This window comes from Branchiostoma belcheri, unplaced genomic scaffold (assembly GCF_001625305.1).
Source record: "Branchiostoma belcheri isolate BF01 breed outbred unplaced genomic scaffold, Haploidv18h27 scaffold194, whole genome shotgun sequence".
NCBI classification, from domain to species: Eukaryota; Metazoa; Chordata; class Leptocardii; order Amphioxiformes; family Branchiostomatidae; genus Branchiostoma; species Branchiostoma belcheri.
Genome location: NW_017803424.1, coordinates 339,591 through 362,754, shown reverse-complemented (window position 1 = coordinate 362,754; position 23,164 = coordinate 339,591). Strand labels below are relative to the sequence as shown.

Below are 23,164 nucleotides of genomic sequence, written 5' to 3'. Positions count from 1 at the left end.
CTCATATTGAGGATGAGTGCTTAACCTTACAAATTAAAAAAAAATACATTGGGTAGCTGGTATATTATCGGTGCTGCAATAGAACTACATTTTTTCCTAAGGTTATAGTTACGAGTTTTGGGTAGTTTTCAGTTTTCTGGGTAGTAACGTTAGATATTATATTTATGTAGCGTAAGAAATGACACTGTCAATCCTAGCACCTTATTGCATCAGGTTATTGGGTCGTACCGCTGACCTTATCTGTATCAAAAATACAACACAATACATAAATGATATTTTCAACAAAATTGAATGCTAAATAAAAGAAAAGAAAAATATTTTCTTCTCACTATTCGAACAGGGACGTGACTGATGATCACCTGTGGTACTCTGTTGCCGGCCGCCCGGCCCGGAGTCCCTTCACCCGAGTCCAGCGCCTGTCTTGCTGCCTGACGCTGCTCTACAGCACCATGGTCACCAACATCATGTTCTTCGGCCGCGGGGACGACTTCGATCCGCCAGAACCACTCAAGATAGCTGGTCTGGAGATCAACCTTCCGATTTCTCTTCCACAGGTAACGAGAATAAATGCAAACTTCACTGTTGTATATGTTTATTGAACTTTGAGACCTTGTAAATATTTATCCGCCATTTCCGTGCAAACCGTGCAAACTGTTAAGTGCCTTTAAAATGAACTTTAGATTAGACATTTGTTTGTTGATAAATTTCAAGAAAAGAAAAGCATGGAAGCCGACTAAACGGTACTAAAAATTATAATACGTACACATTATAGACTTCCCAAAATTAAAAAAAAAAAGAATGCGCTTGACTCACTTTTGGCGTTCGATTTTTCGGAAACGTGACGTCACAAGTGTGTCAAAGGTGAATGGAAGTCGATACCGCCCGCAGTCTCGGTTACACTAGTTGGGTGTATGGATATCGTTTGTGGTGTTTTAAATTTAAAAAAAATCCCCTCCCAATTTTTGTTCTTCTGCGCTTATAAATGGTATACAAATTGAATTTAGGTGAAATGAACTTCTTGTTAACACTGCCCGCCGTACCGGCTACAAGAGCTTGGTGAAAAGATTTTGTTTGTTACGTTTCCAAATATTAAAGGTTTTTATTTTGTTTTCTCAGCTGATGATTGGCCTACAGAGTGCAGCCATCATCCTACCAGTCAACGTCCTCATCGTCTTTCTTTTCCGTAATTCGGGAAAACAGACGACAGAAAAGACTGACGGCAAGAAGTCGAACTTAGAGCTCGGTAGACGCGTGTTGAAATTATTACGTCGCAGACCTAGAGAGATGCGAGATTGTGCTTCTGATAATCCAGACACGCCGTCATTTTGGTACTCAAGAGACAGAACGGTCCCCGGAAACAAAGACCACAAGCTCAGAGTGCTGCAGTCGTCATTGGATGTTGATGTTGAAGAAAGTTCCAGGAAGCTCAGTGATGATAACACAGGTCTTGACCAGAAGTCGTCTCTGCCCTGGTGGAGTGTTCTTCTAGGTAAGCTATAGATCCACAACTATCACCCGGTATATGGATATAATAGTGTTAACTAGTATTATAGACATCTTTTAGTTTTTTTGGTTTATCAATCGATTTATCCATTTCATGTTAAAAGTAACCATACAAACAATAAAAACCGAAGACTGGTCAAATCTCTCTGCTTGTTTACCTGATTCCAATGTACTAGATTCTATGGTCATGTCATTTCAAGTATATTTTAAGAGAGAATGATAAAATGTTTTAAAATCATCATTGTATCTTTGACCAATTTTATTTTCAGTAGACTATACGAAAGTTCCTGTCAAAAAAACAGTCAATAAAGAATCAATTATGTCTTGGATTATTATCAAAATAACGGCTGTGTCCACCCACAGGCTGGTTCCTTGTGTGGTCCGGGAGTTTTGTGGCGGCTTTCTTCACAGTTCTGTACACGCTGAGTTTCGGGAGAGAGAAAGCGGACGCCTGGGTCTGCACCTTCGTGACGTCATTCGTCAGTGACTTGTTTCTGGTGCAACCTGTCAAACTGGTTCTAGTGGCGATGATCTTTTCCTTATTTACAAAGGTACTGTGTAACAGTTCTTTAAATTTCCTTGTCCTGCTGACGTTTTTTACACAATGTTTTTCAAGAGTTTTATTTCGTAATAAAGACACAGATTTTTGATTCCGTTTGCGCTGTTGTGGCGGAATATTTTTTTACATTCGCTGCATTTCGATGCGTTCTTGTGAGAAATGTCCCCAAGCCGTACATATGCAGGACCCTATATGGGTGTTACTGTATGTACAGCCCAAATATATACTGTCCCAGCAAGATAAGAGTTTAGTACATTTATACGCATACATTTACCATCCTTAGATATGCATATACTTGAACAAAACGCAACAAAACGTATGTAACAATAATCATCGATGGCCTTAACCGTCTAACACAATTATTTTCTAAACAATAGTAGCATGGAAATTACTAGTTCGACTAATAACAAAAACTGCATTTCGGCTAAAATATTTGCATTTTTAATTTTTTATTGGATTTCTATATTTTAAAGGAGATGGTCATGTCTATAATACCCCCCCCCCAAAAAAAAAACTAAATAAATAAATAAATATAGTCCATTAAATGCATGTATATTAAACAATAATCAGTCTATGGCATTTAAAAGGAATGTATGCAAATTAAGTCACCAACTCCGTGTCGGTTGGTTCCACCTAGAAATAAATTTATCTACCTACCCACATACCTCGTTTCTACATCTTAAATTAATATGTAATGTCGTTACTTGTTAACATAACGTTAAAAATACACATTTACCTAAAAAATAAACTCGTTGACATTCCAACCTACCGGAAAGTAATTGCGCAATTGTCAAGAGAGTGCAGGCGCCGTGTTTGTTGTCTTATCGAACCATAGAAACCTGTTATATTTACGGCAGTACCATGTGTATAAAACTATGTGTATATTGTATAGATATATACATATATTTTGCTCGTAGAAACCCGTTGTGGAAGAAGACCCACCACCCACATCAAAGGGGGACGACGAGGAATATATAATGTACAAGGAGGTAAAAAATGTTAATTAGTTAAATCATGGAGTTCTACCCCCATGGTTAAATCAATTACAACTTACTAAATCAAACGAATAGGGGCCATAGGATTTAGCAATAGGAATTTGCCTTTGTCCTCTAGGCAACTTTTAACCTTTATGGCACTATACTGAGCAACTAGTCACTATCTCTACTAAACATACAAACCAAACTGTAATTATCACCACCCTAAACAATACACTTAACCCGGAGGGTGAAAGTAATAATCACCTTTATCACTTTTTTTAATTATCAAATATGTTGATTTCGTAAGATAATCACTAGTAGATTTTGCCACAGGGTGACGTACCTACACAGAAAAGGCACGTAACCAGTGCAACCAGCTGGAGGCGATATTTTGTTACTAACCGTGCACCTGAGTATGGTATCGACTCTAAGGTAAATCGATATGTTTACATTATTATATTTCCTGTGTCATATTACCTGTGCCATCACATGAAAACCGTAAACTATACAAATCCATTATGCTGAAACTTATTTGCTAATCTTATTCATGCCTTTTCTAGCATTTACTTAAAGTAAATGTATTAAGTATGTGAATATATCCTAATCGTGAATCATTAAAGAAAATGAACAACAGCAAGGATTGGGAGATTTAAGACTTGAAGGAAATTTACTTTAATTTTCGTGAATGTGAGAGAATATTTTGAAAAAAATCTAATCGGGTATTGTACTTGCAGTCCTGAATTCTTCCATATACCTTCTACAAAAAGTATATGAAGGATACGAATATATACGTATATGTATATGGAATATACGTGTATGAAATATACCTTTAGCCTTGACCACCCCACCAGTAACCACCTTACACTCTCCATGCATGAAACATTCAAACTCATAATCCAGCCAACCCAACAGTATTTCCTTTTGGGTAACATAAATGTTAAATTGTAGATTAGATTTCAGAACATAAATAGTGCTGGGTGATATGTGCTGAAGTATTAATTATATTCCATTTATTAAATTATGTTTTTGGCTTTAATGTCTATGTACATACCCGTTATGATATTAGGTTCCATGTGAGGAAAAGTCCAGCTCACCACCAGATGAAACAGTTCTGGCAGAAGCCAGAGCCAAGAGTACAGAGAAACGGAAACGTCGTAACGCTGTTCTGGAGGTGATGGTGTTTAGCCTGTTCGTGACGGTTATCATGCTCACTGCGTACAACGAGAGAAGCCCGCTGGCCTTCTACATGTCACAGAACGTGAAAGAACAGATTGTGAATGAAGACTTCTCAATTGTAATTACATCTAACAGTTTATGAAACCAGGCCATAGGTTGGCTAAGGGATTGTATATGTTGCATAAATGCGACCATCGGGCGTTATATCATAAGCTAAACAAAGTCTACATTTAAAAACATGTGGTAAGGGCATGCGTAACATTTTACAGGTATATGGAACAAAAAATTACTTGAGAAAGAAAGACGTTGAGGCACATTGGATTATTTTCATGTTCGTAATTTTTTTCTTGAATGCAGTTAAATGTCTTTATTTCTTTCTCTCGTTCCATATCCTCTCTCGTCATCACTTTCTCTCTATGATGTCGGTTTCGGATTTGAATAGTCCTATATGAATAATCCCATGTATTTCACTGGTGTTTTTGTATTTGTCCTTGTGCATTCATAGATATTTGAATACGGTAGAGAAACACGGTTGTTTAACCGAAGACTGAAAAGAAGCCACTCCCCCATTTTGCCTCCGAGTGACAGTACAAATGCGATATACCCAGTGCCAGTGAAAAAAAAAATTAAATAAAAGTAATGCATGTAACAAGGTCACACCAAACTAAATTTTCGATTTCTTTATTTTTATCTTAAATTTACGATAGTGTACTTGCCAATAAAACTATTCAGTGACCATATGATCTGTTATTATTTTGCAGATGCATCATTACTGGCAAATGCGTCTATAGCGTAATTTCAGAAATACAACGCAGATAGAATTGCAATAACAGTATCGATACTTTCTTTTTTTTAAGATCAAAGACATCGAATCGTTTTGGAGTTGGGTCGAACACGATCTGATTCCAACAACCAGCTCAGCAGAATGGTACAACGGACAAAACATGTCAACAGACACGGTACTCAAGGACATGTTAACGCATCATTTGGACGTGGTACATTTGAGACAACTGCGACTAAAACAGGGTAGGACGTCTGTTTTTGGTACACTGTACATTATGATTAATAAATAAATGAATGACTATATATCGAGGTTGTGTGTCTAGTTGTACAATGATGACACCCGCTGCAGATCGCTGTACGATTTTGATACCTTAGATTTTCCAACCATAGGACAAAGCAAAGCATTAAAAAGCGTAAAAATGCTGCATGTACCTAATCAAGGCAACTGGGTTTTGCAGGAGACGTACATGTTCAATGTTGTTCATTATTTCAAATCTTAAGCCTGCGATCTTTAAACCATCACACGATAAATATAACCGAGACAAGCCCAAAACAAGCTGGACTCACTAAGACTGACTACCAACTGACCGAATATGAGGAGTAGCGACTACCTAGGAATACCCTCCATACTTTTTAGTATTGGGTTTGATTCAAACAATGATTAGCCTTTTTATGACTATAACCGAGTCACTTTTTTTTGGCGACGCCTCAGGGGCGGAGCCGTTAGTATAGTACTGCGATCGAGTTGAAAATATTCTAAAAATTCCGTCAATGCATTCCCTAGGGAATTACTTGTTTGAATGACTGTGTTTGTACACAGCAAGTAGGGATATCTAAAGTGATGGTTGATCTTTTGCAGAAGTCTTTTGTGTAAAGTTTAATGGCTTAGTTGTCAGTCGATAACTGGGTACTTTATAAGTAGGAAAGGCCTATGTTACCATGCATGCAAAAGGCACCTTTTCCGGCCAACTGTGGCTTTTTGCACACAGAATATTAATGATTGTCTTTATTGATATTTCAAAGATATTCTCTTCTATCAAGAGAGAAAAAATAGAATAAAATAAAACAGAATAATTTTGTTGCTCATAAGAAAGAACAAGGAGCAGCATATTCAAGCTTAAAAGGATAATGTTTTAAGTAAGTTTTTAGCTTCAACCATATGATGCTGGGCTTCTATTTATAACTTAACTGTGTGCTAATGATGATGTTTTGTGTGTTTTCCACCATGCGTGTTTGTGTCAGTCTTGCTTTTTTTATTCATATTTTTTCTTTGCTTTCACGATGCTGCTGCATTCAATGCTTGTTTTTTCAATCTTCTTGCGTGCAAATCATGAATGCACACCCCGATCCTTCCTTGACTGGGCTTCGTGCTTGCCAGTGAATCCCTGCTGTAGTCTGCATCTCAGGATGAGACATGGCGAAATTTACCTGTGGACACAAAAAGAGAAAAGCAAATGAGGTCCATATTTGAATAAGTTATGTGATTTAATGATGTTTACCTTCACCTAACTTTCAAATGCCCTAGGTATGAAATTCCAGGCAGTTACCATTGCTGAATTACAACATTGCTGAATTTCTCATTAATTATGCAAATTAAATCTTAATTTACATAATATCTGCCTGTGTTTCTCTCGTTCGCAATTACATATGCCACATGCTTTAATAGTCCTATCATGTAATTTAACTGAATCATGGCACGGGGGCCTGGCACCCAGGCTACATTGTTTTCCCAGCAATCATTAATCATAGAAAGCATGGTACTTTTCAAAACTCACACAGCTTATCGTGAAAGAAGTACTATAGAGATGCGAACATTGCCTAACTATCGTGATTATTTACAATATTGCGTATAATAAGGATGGTTAGGCACTTACCTGGTATTTTGTTCCACTTCTTCTGTCTTGTATTCTTGAGTAGCTTTTGTGTTTGTCGTCATGTAGAGCTGAAAGAAACAGTGTAGAACAAGTTAACGAAGTTTGTTATATTCTAGGGTTGCGTTATTCTGCATAGTTCGACAGCGTTCAGCGTGACCGCGGAGGAGAACATGCGTACAGAGCAGCAAAGTGTAGGTGCATCAATCATCAAGGGTTAGAGTTAGGATGTACCGGATTGTCAATAAACAAAAAATACATCCACGTCGGGTGTGTCAATAAGAAAATAATTTTTTATATCCACACCAAGTGAATCGATAAAGAGAAAAAATTCCTATCCACACCGGGTGCGTCAATAAGGAAAGAGAAATATTTCATATCCACAACGGGTGTGTCAATAGCCACGTACTTTCTTAATATCGTACGACGATGTAACCAACAAACCCGTATGGTTTGCCGCTTACTGGCCATCGAATCCGCATTATGCATTTCTAATTATAGCGAACTCACCTTTCCTATAACCGCTGATATTATAAGCCGACAAAAAGCAAAAGTAGGGAAAGTTCCAAAAGATTTAATGAGCAAGTACCCTATTCTAGTATATAATTATTGTACAGACAAAGGGCGAATTTTCTTCTATACTCTCACCCCGTCCAATCAACCCCGCCGAGACAGCAGATTCGAATCGCTTTCTTGTTTACTCAAACCACAACATCAGTCAAAACAAAGTTTTTAAAATGATTGTTTTAAAGTTGATAGTTGTGGCTGTTGGGAAATGAAATGATCCACGCGATGTACCATGGTGATAGCAGGGCATATATGAATGTGACGGTACAAGGCGCGGATTTTTCTGAAAACGATGAACTGTCAGTCTCAAAACGTATGAAGCAGAGTCAAGGAACTGATTGTAAATACAACGGAACGATTATTCACCCTAGCACCGTATATACGTAGCCTCCCCGGTATATCTACGGTCATGGACGCCCGCCTGCGCTTCTTCTTGTATAATCTTAAGAAACCAGTTCTACATCCTCAACAAATGTAAAGGCGAATGTTTTCATCTTTACTCTGTGACCCAATTTCCCCCAAACCACTAGAACTTTTCACGTTGACATTGTCGGGAACTGTGGGGAAAATCACTGTTGTCAGAAGCTGGGGGCAACACTTACTTTAAGCCAGAGAATCGCAACAGGCCAAGTTTAGTGGGTACGTCATTTAGAATAGTATAAAGGGTTATCATACGTAGTGTAGAAACGAAATTAATGAGTTATTTACGCAAGCTTTACAACAACGATTGACAGCGAAGGAAAACATTTGGACGAAGCGGTGTCAGAACCGTCAGGACGCCGGTGAGAACAACGATTCTTTAAATTTCAAAATAAGAGACGGTACCCGAGCAGAACGTGGGGCCGCTCAGAGACAATGTCACCTAGCCTGAACGACTGCATGGAAAAACGGACTGATCGAAATGGAACAACTTACATGTTACATGCACACAAAAAAATCATAACATTACACAAAAAAACTTTAAACCAAAATAATACACCGTTTGATGGTACACGTAAGAAGGCAACATGAACCAAGACCGTGGACACAAATACACACTACATATGGCATGGTTCCAATATCAAAAGAACAGTCTCAACCTACTCAAGTTTGGGCTTACCTCCGTGCCTGCACGACTAAAATCCGGGGACTTTCCAAGTGTGCGTGCTGCTCCGGCGAGGGTTGACCGGGCCGCGGGACACCCGCTTTCCACGCCCGCGCGCTGTTGGCCGGGGCTGCCTGCATTCTACGCCCGTGCGCTGCTCCAGATTGGCCGGGCTACCCGCGCTCCACGTCCCGCGGCCTGGTCGTGAGGTCACGCCGCCGATGGACGTGGGTTTTTTTTTTTCCGCGCGTAATGAGTCTGCGAGTAGGTCGCGGTGATATTTATACGAGGACACATCCTTATTAACATGTTTTGCTAGCTCTGTCCATTTTTGGAATATATGGGAGGGATTAAATATTGCTAATTGTAAGACAATTACGCCTGATTGGCCAAGACAATGAATACGATTATCTAACTACATTTCTGCTGACCACAACAACTTGTGCGAGGCAACCTCCGGCCATCTGGCCAGGGTCACTGTATGGGATGGTGCGAAAGGGGTCAAGCTTGTTGTTGTAGCGGCGGTGTAAACAAACAGAAACCTTCCCCGAAACCTGAAAACGTAAAGCCCCTTATATTACCAACATGAGCACATGTCCACAGCGCAAGCCTTTTCAAATTCCAAAACGCTGCCGAAAAGAAATGACGGGTTCCATTTATTTACTATAACGATGAAACCCATGGAAGATTATAAAAATAATGTGTGTCTTTCTTCTTCTTCTGTTGTGTTTCCTTTTACTGTTTGTCCTAAAACCGCTACAAAGAAAAATATGTGCCAACAAAAACGGACAAAAGTGCATCCAACGTTACATTGTGACGCGGCGATTTGAGGCATATAAAAACTAGCATCCACCAGGCCTTTCTACGGGAATACGGATCGTAGAATTCGGGGAAAAAAGAGATTAAAATTGGCCAAGGGAGTCCGGCCGCGAGGAGGTAGTTAAATGACCCCCTTATAAATCTTTCCCTCCGAAGGCCAGTCAAACCTACTAGGTCCTACAAGGCGGTCAAACTCCCCTGGCAAATATTCTACTATAAATAGCCAGCGTTGTGAGTCTGGTAGAGGCTATGTAAAGACATAGTCACTGACCAAGTCAATTGTGAACGACAGGCCAGATCAAGTGTATAGCAAATATTAGTATCTGGACATACATTTCTGCATTCGGAATCGGAAACAACGAATGTCACCAAGGAGCGCTCTTATCTACGCACCGCAACACGTTCAATTCGACAGAACAACAACAGATGACACTTGTGGAACCGCCTGATCTTCGCGGATCAACTTTACCTCTGTAAGGTCGTTCTGTACGTTTCTGGCGAGTGTACCTGTGGCCACTCTATTTATTTATTTATCAACCTTGGATGCATGTTGGTGTCCCTGCAAACGTGTGTGGCGGACAACACATCTATAAACCAGACCTCGTGACCGTGGCCTGTTTGCGAACCAGCACACGGACAGCATCCACAAGCACGCCAGGCCTATATCTGTAGCATTGGGGGTTCATAACGGCTTTCATAAACATTTTTCTGACAATCCCGTACCCGCGAAAAGGTTTGGGTTTGATAGCCTATTCCTACCCTTACAGAATATACACACAGCGACAGACCATGCTATGTTATGCACATAATGATAATGTATATGATATACATATGGTTTTTGCGTATCGATCCAGAGTCCAGAGCGCACGTAAACTATATTGTCCTGCTTTCTATTATATAAGGTCAACGACCGCTTGACCGGGCATGTAAAATTTGCAGCAGTGGAGAAAAGGATCGCTTCGGTAGACTAGATAATGATCACCGTACCGGTATCCAGTGATCTTTGTTCCTACTGACTTTATACAAGGAGCTTTCATCACAAGTAGTATGTCCTTTTATGTCTTACAACTTTTGATAGATTTTATCTGGATTCATGTGCTGTACGTGCGCTCTTATAGAGTCCATTCCAAGTCACCGTCGTGTTTTTTAAAATAGTACCTTTAATATTTTCTCAATGTTTTTATTTTTGAAAATATTATAAATATTCTGAAATTATTATAAAAATGTACGTACTTGAGTAGCATGTTTTCGAAAATGTCATAATTTGCAAAAATTTCGAAAGTGGCAATCAACTGAGATCTTAATTTTAATTTCTTTTTTTTACCAGCCAAACTTCGTATTTACTTGATGTGCAGTTTCACCCGCGGCATCTGGGTTTACGCTCTCTGGCGGCGTCCTTTGTAGTCCGTGTAGTCAAAAGGCAGACGCCTGCATACAAATGAGCCCGATCATGACGTCACACGCGCCGATGCAGGCCGAAGATCGCGATCGCCCGAGCTGCCAGCGGTTTCCGCGGACTTCCTTATTTGGAAGCACACATGACTTGCACGGACGGCGTTTTTGACGAGAGGGAAGACGGAGTGTATTTTGACATGTTTCGGCGCCGTGTAATAGATCTACGTAATACTGTGCGAGAAAGATCCTTGAATTTACAAGCGTTTTTGTGAATGGGTACCTATTTTTTATCTAAAGAAATATGGATGGACTGTACAACCATGGTACAACAGAAAGGATTTGATGTTTCACTAGAGTTTGAGATTTATTAAAAGCAGCGTACGGTTTGGCACTGTTTTTCTGTATCAATGGCTGGCCGCTATCGTGTCGAGTGCTCGCCGACGGCAGGATCGCCGCAGGGTTCATCAACGATACCTACTAGTATTTTTGGCTCACAGAACGCTTCGTGTTGATGTGCAAATTACTTCGTCACGGGTCATTTACAAAATTAAAAAAAAATGGTAGAACCGAGTTGCCTTTTTTTAGAAATCATTGGAAATATCGTACGCGGACTCAAAAATATTTCGAAAGTTTTGTAATTTACGGAAATTTCTTAAGAAGTTAAGAACAAGTTTGAAATGTTTGTAAAACATAAGATATCCCTTTAAAAATATTTATAAAAGATTGGAATTAAATCTAAACAATAGCAACAAACACCGAGCTAAGAATGGGGACCCGATATTGGTCGATTGCCGACATGTAGATAACCAGGCACATATATGTACATGTAGCTTATGAAGTGAATATTCCAATTCGTACATATAATAAAAATAAATTCAATTGATAATACCCTAATTTACATAATATACAATTCGTCGCCTAGGTGTATTTTTTACACCTTTCTTGTTGTTTCTGGCATCTTGTTGTGAATTCAGGACGACTCTGTGAAACACCTAACAGAATGAGACATATAACACCACTGTGTACTGTGGGCTTCTCTACACGGATGGAAGATGTTGGCAATTATACACAGGTAAATTTCCATTCATTCATTCATTCATTTACTTTTTTTAAAAATGTGATGAATTAGGATGGTAAAAAACACGCATATGTCACAGAATGTAATTTGAATTATTAACAAACAAAAGGAACATTATATTCAAACTAATCAAGCTAATCACACAGTTCAAATCGTTTGAATGGCCTTTACAAACTTAGATGGACAAAACGTAATTGCATATGTGGTGATAAGTGATTCCAAAGGATGACTGTGCAATTCTGAAATGTTCACTTTTTTTACGTTTGTTCCGGGATTTTAGTAGTATAAAGTTGTTAAAAGCAGAGAATTTATGTATTCAGTGTGCTTTTTACTACAGGGGTGGATTCCTTACAACGAAACTGCCAACAGTACAGACACGGTTATATGTACGTCGACGTCAGCTACATCTACAAGTACAGTAAGTACGCCGGCCATAGGAGAGGACTGTACAGACAGACTACTGACGGCAGAAGAAATAACAAGACCTTGGAAGTACACCGTCCCTCCTCTGTTTGACAGTAAGTCAAATACTAGTAGTTGCGCTTGTTAAAAGATTTAAGACTTAAAGGAATGCCGCTGATAACTTCTACAATATGATTACAATTGATCTATGATGATCTAGGATTAATCTCTTGAACTAACATTGCACAAAGAAAGACAAACCGTTTCTAGAACTGTGAATGTAATGTGCATGTTTGTACAGATAGATGCTCAGAACATTCTATTTAGCTAATACTACATACACCGTATGCTATTATTCCACGGCTTAATTATTATATACTAATAATGCGATAGAAGACGAACTACGTTATTGAATATTCAATAGCATTATTGTTATTACTTTTGAAGTATTATACATCATTTTTTTCTTTGTGTTAAATGTTTAAAGCTTGAGTGTAGTGCCAGATTTTCTTTGTATCTGCCTCAATGCAAAAGGGATGTCCACAACCAACAAGGATGATGTATTCGGTTTGAATGGCGATACATTTACACAATCATGTATGATAACTTCCGTGTCGTATATGGTCGTTGCCATTTGAAACGGCCCATGCCATGCCATATCGCAAAATGGCTAACTTAAAGTGTCAATGATGTTACTTGGCATGGAGAGTTAAGGTTTGATAATTGGGATTTTTGACCAGGGTTCGAATCCGAGCTTGTGCTATGTCTTTCTTTGCACCGCTCTCCTTACTCACATTGTCGTACGAGCGAAACGTTGCCATTAAAAAGGTATACGCTTGTGTATTGTATTAGCCATTCAACAATATTGTATTAACCATTTTGAATAACAATAACGTTTACAACACAGAAATCAGAGCACCAGGTTAGTAGAAAAAATGACTTATCATTATGCTTCTCTCCAGAGAAGCATAATGATATGCCGGTATGTTTACTATGGTAATTTTCTACATACAGGCTTTCCATATTTCGGACAGCAAGGCATATATCACACAGGTGGCTACTTGGCTCCGCTGGGAAAAACACGTGCATCAAGTTTGCGGTTGACAAAATTCCTACAACAAAGCAGGTGGTTGGATGAGCGAACCCGTGCCGTCTTCGTGGAGCTGATTCTGTACAACCCACATGCGAACCTGTTCTCTCTGGTAACCCTACTGGTGGAGTTTACTAACCTGGGAGCTGTCTACAGACGGGCCGAGGTTGTAACCTTGAGGCTGATCCAACAAGACGTCATCTTACTCTTGACATTGCGAGCTGTGTTGGCGATCTTTCTTCTTTTCTTTGCTATCAAAGAAGGTAAGAAACTGCGTACATTTTAAACTTTGTTTTAACATAACTATTTGTGCAACAAATCTTATATTACCTGTCCTATATTACACTTTATTTCTTAAAATTCATGTACCCGATAGCCTGAATCACGTGACCTGATGGACAGGTGACGTCAGCATGTCATACATACCAGATTTCTGAAACAGAGACGTCTAAGGAATGCATATGAAGTCCCATGGAAAATAAATATTTGATAAGAGGACATAAATGCATTTAACTAAACATTTTAACACCAAACAGAAATAAAGGAATAAAAAAGAAGTACTACTAAAACCAGTAGGCCATTTGCGTCTAACGGTACTTACTTCCTAGCTCTTACAACCAGTTGTTGACGTAGATTGTCCTGAAGGTCGCGTGATACTGGTGATTTTTTCATGAATTTTGATTTAGGACAGAAAAATGATGACAGTTAATGATAAAGTAGATAACATTTCCAAAGAAATATAAAATTATTTCTTTCACATACAACGTCAAACATTTACTGGGAAAGAAGGTCACTAAAGTAGACAGAAAGTAGTAAAACAACACTTTTAATAACATACCTATCCGTTGTTCTTTGCATTCTTGTATAGATCATATCGGCATGAATCTCTATGTCGTTTCATTGTTTCAGCGAAAAAGTTTTTACCGCGTCCGATGGAATATCTTAGTGAGTTCTGGAGCTGGGTCGAACTTCTTGTAGTCACCGTTGGTATCGCATCTCTTGGAGTCTATTTCAATGCTCAGAGTATCATCGATGAGGCTGCCGAACTGAAGTCATCCCCAATCTCTGTTTTTGGTCTCTACAAAAGCGCAGTCAACTGGTTCCAAGTTTACACATACCTGCTGGCATTGCTCATCTGTTGTGGCACGTTGAAGTTCATTCGGCTCCTCCGGTTCAACTCACACGTCTACGCTCTGACCAGGACCATCACAAAGTCCGCCAAACCCGTGGTACTGTTTACCGTCATGGCTGGCATCGTTCTCATGGCCTTTACTCAGATGGGGAATCTTCTATTCGGCACCAGGCTGCAGGATTACAAGAACGTGCCGACCAGTCTACAGAGTCTGTGTATCATGATGTTAGGTAGTTTTGATTTCGATGCTCTCGTTGATGGACATTGGGTCCTTGGTCCCTTGATGTTCTTTTCCTATCAGGTCTTGATGCAGTTTATATTACTGAGTATGTTTATGGCTATCCTTATGGATGTGTACGCAGAGAAAAGTCAGGATCCCAATACAAACCATTTGCAGATGGTAGCTTTGATCAGAGACACAACGTTGGAGGTTACTAGGAAAGCAAAGCGTAGTTTGTCAACAGTTGGAAAGAACAACGACAGCAAAACATCTCAGGGGGAAAAACCAGATCTGGACAATCACAGAAAGTTTTCCAAGGTGGTCGAAGAACTTGATGAGGTTTCTAAAGCGTAATGCTAAACTATGTAATCATACACTGATCTTGCTTTGTAATTGCAACTTCCAATTTAAATCGATTTATGTTAACAAACCGCAAACATTCTGTGTTTGAATTTTAATGTTCTTACAATACAAACTTTCTATCGTTATCAATCACGCTACATTATGAATTCAATAAAACGTAGACAACCGCACCTAGTTCATTCGGCGAATAATATACAGTAGGCATGCCTGCGAAGTAAGTCTTAGAATATGTTATATACTGATTAAAAAGTGTTCTTCAGTTTAACACGATATGGCAACATGAAAAATTTATCTCCTTTAAATTTTCCTGAGGGGAGTTTACAGTGCAAAGAAATCACATGTTCTGCTTAACATTTAAATTCCTGTTTTAGTAAGTTTAAACAAGGCTTATTTTGAATAAGATGTTTGAAAAAGAAACCTAAATACATACATTATTTTACACAATTAAGCAAGCAAACAAACAAGCATATGTTTGGCTTTATTCCGTAAACTTTGTAGTCGCATCTCTGAAGGACATTTCAATTGCAAGAGCTGGTTCTCGCAACCGTAAATGATAAATAATTAATTTTGTTCATTGTATATTATATATAGAAATGAGATTCCCTGTATAAAAAGACTTTTAGATAAAATGGCAAATCCGTTTTCTTATCAAAGTTTATAGGCCACGTATTATCAGCTCTATATGTTTGTACATCTACACTGCTTCAGAAGCTAAAATAAGTTAAATTGGAATAAATACGTAAAGAATGTAATGAGTTTAAGTTTGTTATCACGGTATTTTTCCTGCTTATTAAATATATATTTGTCGATCATTGCTGCATGTGCATACTGCATAATGTTTCGAATACGGAATTTCTTTCTATAGTTTTCGGATTCAAAATGACTGCAAGTCTGTCTTTTATAATAACATAGTATTATTGTGTAAGATGAATTATCAATATGTCCTCCTCCACAGCATAGCAGTAAACAATATTATGTTCTGCATTGACTAAAACGAGTCCTTAGATCCATAAAACATTAATCCGATAATTATTACATGTAAATAGGTTTCGACTGTTACAAAATTTGATGTAGATTTTACAGCTTATTTTATTCGGCTTATATTTATTTTGTTTTGTGATTAACATATGATTATGAATATAGCCAATGGATATCACTTGCTTATGTCCATAGTTACCACTCATTAACATTTTCTTACTGATTTAATATGTTTGATCAGACGTTGGCATCTTTGTACTTTTGTGTGTATTTTGTTTTTAAAGAATAAAAGGAATGACATTATTTTGTTGTTTCCGTTTTACACATTAATATTAAATCTTGCCAAGTGGATTTTTAAAGATTCTTTTGGAAAATCAACAGTTGATGGACATTAAATTAACTATCGACCTACGAATGATTGTTAAAAATCTTCAATGATAGAAACAGAAACATTATTTGCAAAAAAAAAAAAACGTGCTGAACTTTTACGGCATTCATGAGCCGGCACGGTACTTTCTTTGTCACTGTACCGAATGATCTACTTGCAGGTTTTGGGTTACATTGAAGGGTTGTAGAAGTTTTTGAATCATTGGAGCTTGTTTCTACTGAGAGAAAGATTAAGAGATAGAGTATGTAAAAAGTACATGAACAAAATACAAAAAATACAGATTCTTTGGTCCATTCCAAAGAGCTAATTTAGTTAATGTCGTTAAATTATCAAGATCAGCTTATGTCATTAAAATGTAAAACTACATAGAAATTTCCAAGCTAAAACTAAATATTGAACTCTCTAACACTTTGACTTGACATGCACAAATGTTAGATCCAGGCAAAAAAGTAAAATAGTCCCAAAATCACCATGTACAAGAAAAACACATTGCTAGAGTGGATAACTGAAAAAAAAATGTAAAATAAAAATATATAAAAATATAAAATTCAGGGAACAATAACAGTACTAACATTATATTTAAATTGTAAATTAAAAAAAAAGCATTTCAAAGATCTTAAGTCCAAAAATCAACACGTTACTCACATATCCGCAGCTAAGTCGAGTTCAGTTGTTTTAATATCAGCCCAAATGTTTGTTTTTTGTTTGTTTTCAAAGATAACTTTTCTTCTAAAAGCAGACAATTTCAAGAGTTTAAAAGTGCCAGAACATGTAATAGGCACTGAAGTGTCTGAACTTTTCCCAGCATTCAACATTCTTCCACAAAGGATAGCCATTGGCACCTTCCCTGCACGGTGCGCAGACTGTACTCACATGGTGCAAGCTGATGTTATTTTGCCCTTCCGGTGGCAATCCCTAATGGAAACAGATTTTATTTCATTTTATTTATTGTGGATGCAGCAGCGCATAGCAAATGCTAACATTACACACCAGCATCATCCAAACCATAACAACATACAAGACGTACAACAAAGTATCAATACGATACAATAGCAATGCATCATACAAAAGCTAGACACCAGACATCATACAATAGCAATGCCTAACCATCATCATCTCCCTCCCTTTCTTCCCCTCCTTCCATCTCCCCCTCTCTCTCCCCCTCCCTCCTTCCTCTGCATTTTTGATTATTATAACAGAAACACATAACGATAAAATTGTGATAATACTGGTTATTTTGCATATTATACATTTTGCATATTACACATTGCATATGTCTAAATGTAACACAAAATGTGTCTTTAAATGGCTTTTACTTGAGGTTAATACCAGATAACTTTTGGGTGCCGGATTTGCGCGAGAAAACGTGTAGTGTCCACAGAGAAGTACAGAATGGCTCACTAATCGGAACATAAAAGCCGTGGGTACATATAAACTCAATGCTCTGACACGTTTAAAGATTTTGTAAAGATGTTGGCCTTAAGGGAGAAGCCACTCTGATTATGGTTGTAAATAAACAAAATGAATTAATGTCATAAATTGCCACGTTGTAGTGTCCGTAGAGATGTGTAGTGTCCGTAGAGATTGTATACCATATAAGCAAAATATTTAAGTGTCATAACATTTTATAACAATGTTGTGATCTTCAAAGAAATCTGTACTCTCCTTTTATTTCTATAGTGTTGTTATTATTGTTATATGCCTAATGAGCTGTAGTGCACTACTGAATTATATGAATATTGAATTTTATGTGTTAGATTTAGCGTTCATGGTTGTGTCAATACAGTTCAACATTTTCATCTGCAGACCATAACATGTACCCATGAACTTATTAAATTCTATTTAATCTGCCGCAAGGAACTCGTAATGAAGCTCAGAATGACAACCGGAATCGTTAACCCTACCTAGACCGGGCTTTTTTTGACATGGGGGGACCGGGGGGGGGGGGCGTCTTTTAACCCCCCCTAAGAACTCGCGAACGGTATGTCGTATGACCACCAAATTTTCAGAGAATGGTTTCCTAGTACAAATTTATCATATCTACAATTTCTATGTCGTTATGACGTAATATGACGTCATTATGACGTCATTAATGTGATTTTATTGGCCAAAACCGTCTAAATAGGTTTTTCCCTGAAAACTAAATGGTATTCAACATAACTGTACCAAAAGTGTTTATGACAGAATATTATGGTGTACTAAGTATTGTGTTGCCCATAGCAACACCGGTGACGTCATAAAATGACGTCATGCATATTTAAGATATCGGCAATCTTGGATCATAAATCTTGAATTTTCAAAAATAGTTTTTTTTTCATGATAAAGCCTAAAATACAGTGTAAACATACTAAAGACCTTCATTTAAACCTTTTTTGGAAAAGAAATGGAAGTATTGATGAAATTTTAGTGAAAATAACCTGTATATACCTGTTCTAATGATATGGTCCGCCATCTTGGATTTTGGCCAATGACGTCATCAAATTAGCATAAATTATGCATATTTAATGATAAAATTTACATAAAATTATATGGGATGTTATTAATATTAGAAACCATGAGTAACTTGACATAAAACCCATAAAATTCTATTGTTGAAACAAAAAGTACTAAATTTGGCAAAAAATGCCTGTCAGAAACCCGTTGCCATGGCAACACAAAAAATTATTATCTTATTCCAATGATAGAGAATTGTTACCAACAATATTCTAGGAAAAGTCACCAAGTTTGGCCGTTCTACGGCTAGCCGTTCAGACGCTAGGTGACATCAAAGTTGCCGCGGGCACTTTTAGCCCCCCCCCCGCCGGTCTACGGTAGGGTTAAATCAGACGTTAAAAATAACGGCTGAAGTAGCTAATCCCGCATGTGCAAGCCATTCTCTGTCACTTCCTCCATTTTCCCACGATTCTTCATATAAATCGGGGAATTAAGGTCTGAATCCACGGTAAAATGCATGTCAAGAACGTCTGAGTCCTTATACTGCGGTATTTGTAAGTTAGAAGTCGTAATATAGGCCAAAAACATCCAAAACAAAGATTGCGTAACATTGCAGTTGACCCCTGACCCATTGGCCTGTGAACGCGTACTAAAAATACCAAAATACCCTCCAAACAACAATTGTTGCGCCTCGCATACAGAAGATGTATGTGCACAACAACAATTGTTGCGCGCTGCAGGACTAGGGTTTTAAACAAAGAATTTGTCCTTTTATATTTGGCTCTTGGTTAGACCGTGCTCCTCTTATTTGTGAACCGTAGTGTAATGCTCTCTTTACGTAGAATTGGAGACCTTAACTACATTAACCAATGACGAAATATTGAGTGCGTTCTTTTACATCTGAGGAAAAGAATACATTCCATAAATTTGAATTAATAATACCAGAAAAGGGATATCAAAATGACGAAAACATCATATTAATTATTTTCCCTTCATTAATGGAAATTTGATGGATTAACATGATTGGCTTGATTATTAAGAAGGAAGTTCATATCGTCTTGCAAATTGCACTGCCAACAGACATACGTACACACACAGACACAGAAAAAGGGAGGGAGAGGGAGAGGGGGGGTGCGGGAGAGACTTAAATAGATGACCATGGTATTAAAGATAAGAGAAGCATTGCACAAATAGACAGTTAATTATTATTTTTACCATAAATTGCATCGCAGCAGAAGCGGACTTCATAATCCAGGCAATAGCCGTCACCCTGATCAGCGTTCCTACATGCCAAGCCTCGTGACGAGCTGTAGTAGGCGAGGCGCTGTCCTGTTTGGAAAGCGTCGATGTGATTCTGCACGGTACGGGCTTGTATAGCTGACGGTTCCGAGCAGGGTACAGCTTCAGGATACCGATCTTGAATAGTTGCAAGATCTTCATAATCTCCAGTGTGGCTAGGATTGTCACGGTCAATCCATCGTGTCCAACTGGTGCAGTCTGAATTATTTAATACATACATTTTATTATTACCTCTATGGCATGTCATGGATGTTATATTTTCTGTCGCGTTTTCCTGTCTGCCATTCTGTCTGTCATTCTGTTGGTCAAAAAGATAACTCAAGAACGATTGAAAGGATTGGTTTCATACTTGGTGGGTTGGTAGGGTGTGGCGATAACTAGAAATGATGACATTTTCCGCTGGTACTGCAACGCAACTTCCGGTTTTGATACCTAGCGATCTGGACATGCTAGGGTCATAACATTTAAATGATAGGTAGCTCTTGTTCTCGGCAAAAGGTCACGTGATTTTGGGCCCCCTAACAGCTTGTTCTGAAACTGCAGGATGGTTTCTTTGAACATTTTCGAGAGAGATAACTGAACAACCGTTTAATGGATCGTCATGATTTTTGGCTGAGTAAGATCATTAGCAGATATTCATTATGTTAATGAACACCTATTTTGCATAATAATGGCACAAGTTTATGGTGGTAACTGCAGGGAATTTAATACTTGCTATAATTAGAAGTTAAGTAAAGGTGAACATCCCTAAACATAATTTATTTAAATCATGACCTTATTTGCATAGTTTAGGAGGAAACGCTAGAATAGCCTTATTTCGTAAGATAACCCTGTCATTCAGGGTGAAAATTTTCGTCAACTGATATAATGTAAAGTAATGCACTCAAGTTTAAAGGAGGGTAACTTTGAAACCGCTCATCGCTATCCAAAAATTAAAAGCATGGTTTTATTTTTAGTGCAATTTTTTAGTGGAAAATTTTAAAATTTGAAAAAAAAACAGGTACACCCTAATCTTGCAATAGCCGCGTGTGTTTTGCTTTCTATCATACATTTGCATCGTACATTATATCCTGTGTATATTCCAATAATACAGTATGCCCACCTGTTATACAGCGGTATGATACCTCCAAGTATTTCCAGACAGTGCGGCAAGGGTCACCGAAAACGTTGTTGCTCGCTGCCACTGTGCACTGCTGACTGCCCTGGCAGTCGGCCCTCACCACGGCCAGGCTGGTGTCCGCGCGGCAGTCGGTGCGACAGACGGGGCCGCAGGGACAGGAGTGGGAGGTGGTCGTCCTGCCGTAGGTCGCATCGACAATGAGGAGCTTCTTTCCGTCAGGGCAAGACAGATGTAGGGTGTCACGCTCGCAGGCGGTCACGTGACTTGTGTGTGGTTCTGCAATTTCCATGTCATAAAATTTAAAAAGGGTCTTAATTCTGTCTTCACCATGCACATGTGGTGAAGTCATATTGTTTTTTCTCACGTTTCTCCTTCTCCTACTCCCCCTTCTTCTCCTGTCATTTCTTTAAATTGTTTCAACTCCTTGATTTTTTTTTTGGGCAAATAACATGAAATTCGGCATCATGACAGAAAAAGCAAAAAACTCAGGCGTTTTTTTTCAATTTCGTGATACTGGCTTTTAGAATGGTTTCATTTGATCGTTTTGGCTGTTTTATAGAAAATATATTATAGCAGTGTTTTTTTCGTATTTGGGCATGACTCATCAGACTGGAATGCAAGGCAAACAACCAAAAGGCATGCAAATAACTCAATTTCCACCTGTACAAAGCTATGTTATATTGATAGTATAAAGTCAAGTGTTTTGGTAGGTACATGTACATGTCAAGCTTTCCTGCTCCAGCATTGGAATGCGAGAAATAAATGCTTCTTTTTATCTTGGAAATCAACAGTTTGTATTATGCAATTAAATATCCTAACTAATAATGTACATGTAGGGGATAGCTATCCAGCTGTTGTCACTTCATGCTATATCTAGAGTTCCACGATTTCATACCTTCGCCAAACTATGTTAATCTTTATGACTGACAAATTATGGATTACTACCCTTAAATATGCAAATATGATACTTATCTGCATGAAATATATAGAATGATTATATTCGCCACCAAAAAACAGTCTCATCTTACAAAAAAATGCAATTTTAATTTTTTCTCGTAATTTATGTAAAAAAAGTTCCCTGAATAAGTTCAATATATTCACCTTCATTTAACTTTCAAATACCTGTATGAAATTCCAGGAACTTCAATACCTACCTGTGATTTTTTCAATTATAATTACAAATGCCTCAGGTTTAAATAGTCCTACTATGTAATGCAGCTGATTCATTTAATTCCCTCATAAATTATGCAAATTACATCCATATTTGAAACCCTAGCCCCACGGAAACAATATATGTTTTTTTGGACATTCAGCATCATCCATATAGAAACCTGTATAGGTACGATTTGGCGGTGTTTCTCGTGCAACGCATCGCACCGCAGCGAAACGCAACAAGTGTGGAAGTAGCTACGCCACCGCTGGGCAAGAAAACGTTAGTGGTCATTGACCTGATTAAGACATTAAATTATTAAAAAGAAATTTTGTGTAAAAATGCTAGCGGGACAAGGGTTTAATTATATCCATATTATATCCAACCGTGTTTCTCTTGTTTGCAATTACAAATGGCAAAGGCTGAAAAGTCCTATAACGTAATGCAACTGATTTCAAGAAATTCCTCATTAATCATGCAAATTTCATTAATATTTGCATAAATGTCACATGATCATGTCAAGTATCACTTAACCCACCTACATACCAAAAATCAAGACGATCCGCCCATCGGTTCCTGAGTCGGTTTTTGGATATTGTTAGACAAACGCCCCTGCAGTTTCAGAGCAAGCCGCTGGAGGAGGGGGCAACTCACGTCACTTCTTTCCCGTTTCCTATCATTTAAATTTCGTGACTCTAGTACGTCTATGTCATTGGATATCAAAAGTTCAGCTGCAGTGCAGTACCAGAAATTCAGCGGAACATTTGAAATTCCGAC

The 23,164-nt window shown here is 38.1% G+C and overlaps 1 protein-coding gene across 1 annotated transcript in view; it reads left to right on the top strand.

Moving 5' to 3' along the window:
- The window catches only part of LOC109468183 (polycystic kidney disease protein 1-like 2), a 35,730-nt gene extending 20,720 nt beyond the window's left edge, over positions 1 to 15,010 (top strand). Inside the window, exons 21-30 of the mRNA XM_019766438.1 lie at positions 341 to 554; positions 1,117 to 1,489; positions 1,867 to 2,054; positions 2,980 to 3,051; positions 4,106 to 4,333; positions 5,073 to 5,241; positions 11,709 to 11,806; positions 12,150 to 12,330; positions 13,229 to 13,567; positions 14,214 to 15,010. Of these exons, the coding sequence (XP_019621997.1) occupies positions 341 to 554; positions 1,117 to 1,489; positions 1,867 to 2,054; positions 2,980 to 3,051; positions 4,106 to 4,333; positions 5,073 to 5,241; positions 11,709 to 11,806; positions 12,150 to 12,330; positions 13,229 to 13,567; positions 14,214 to 15,010 (2,659 nt within the window). The remainder of the gene's footprint in view (positions 1 to 340; positions 555 to 1,116; positions 1,490 to 1,866; positions 2,055 to 2,979; positions 3,052 to 4,105; positions 4,334 to 5,072; positions 5,242 to 11,708; positions 11,807 to 12,149; positions 12,331 to 13,228; positions 13,568 to 14,213) is intronic.
- Positions 15,011 to 23,164: the final 8,154 nt, after the last annotated feature.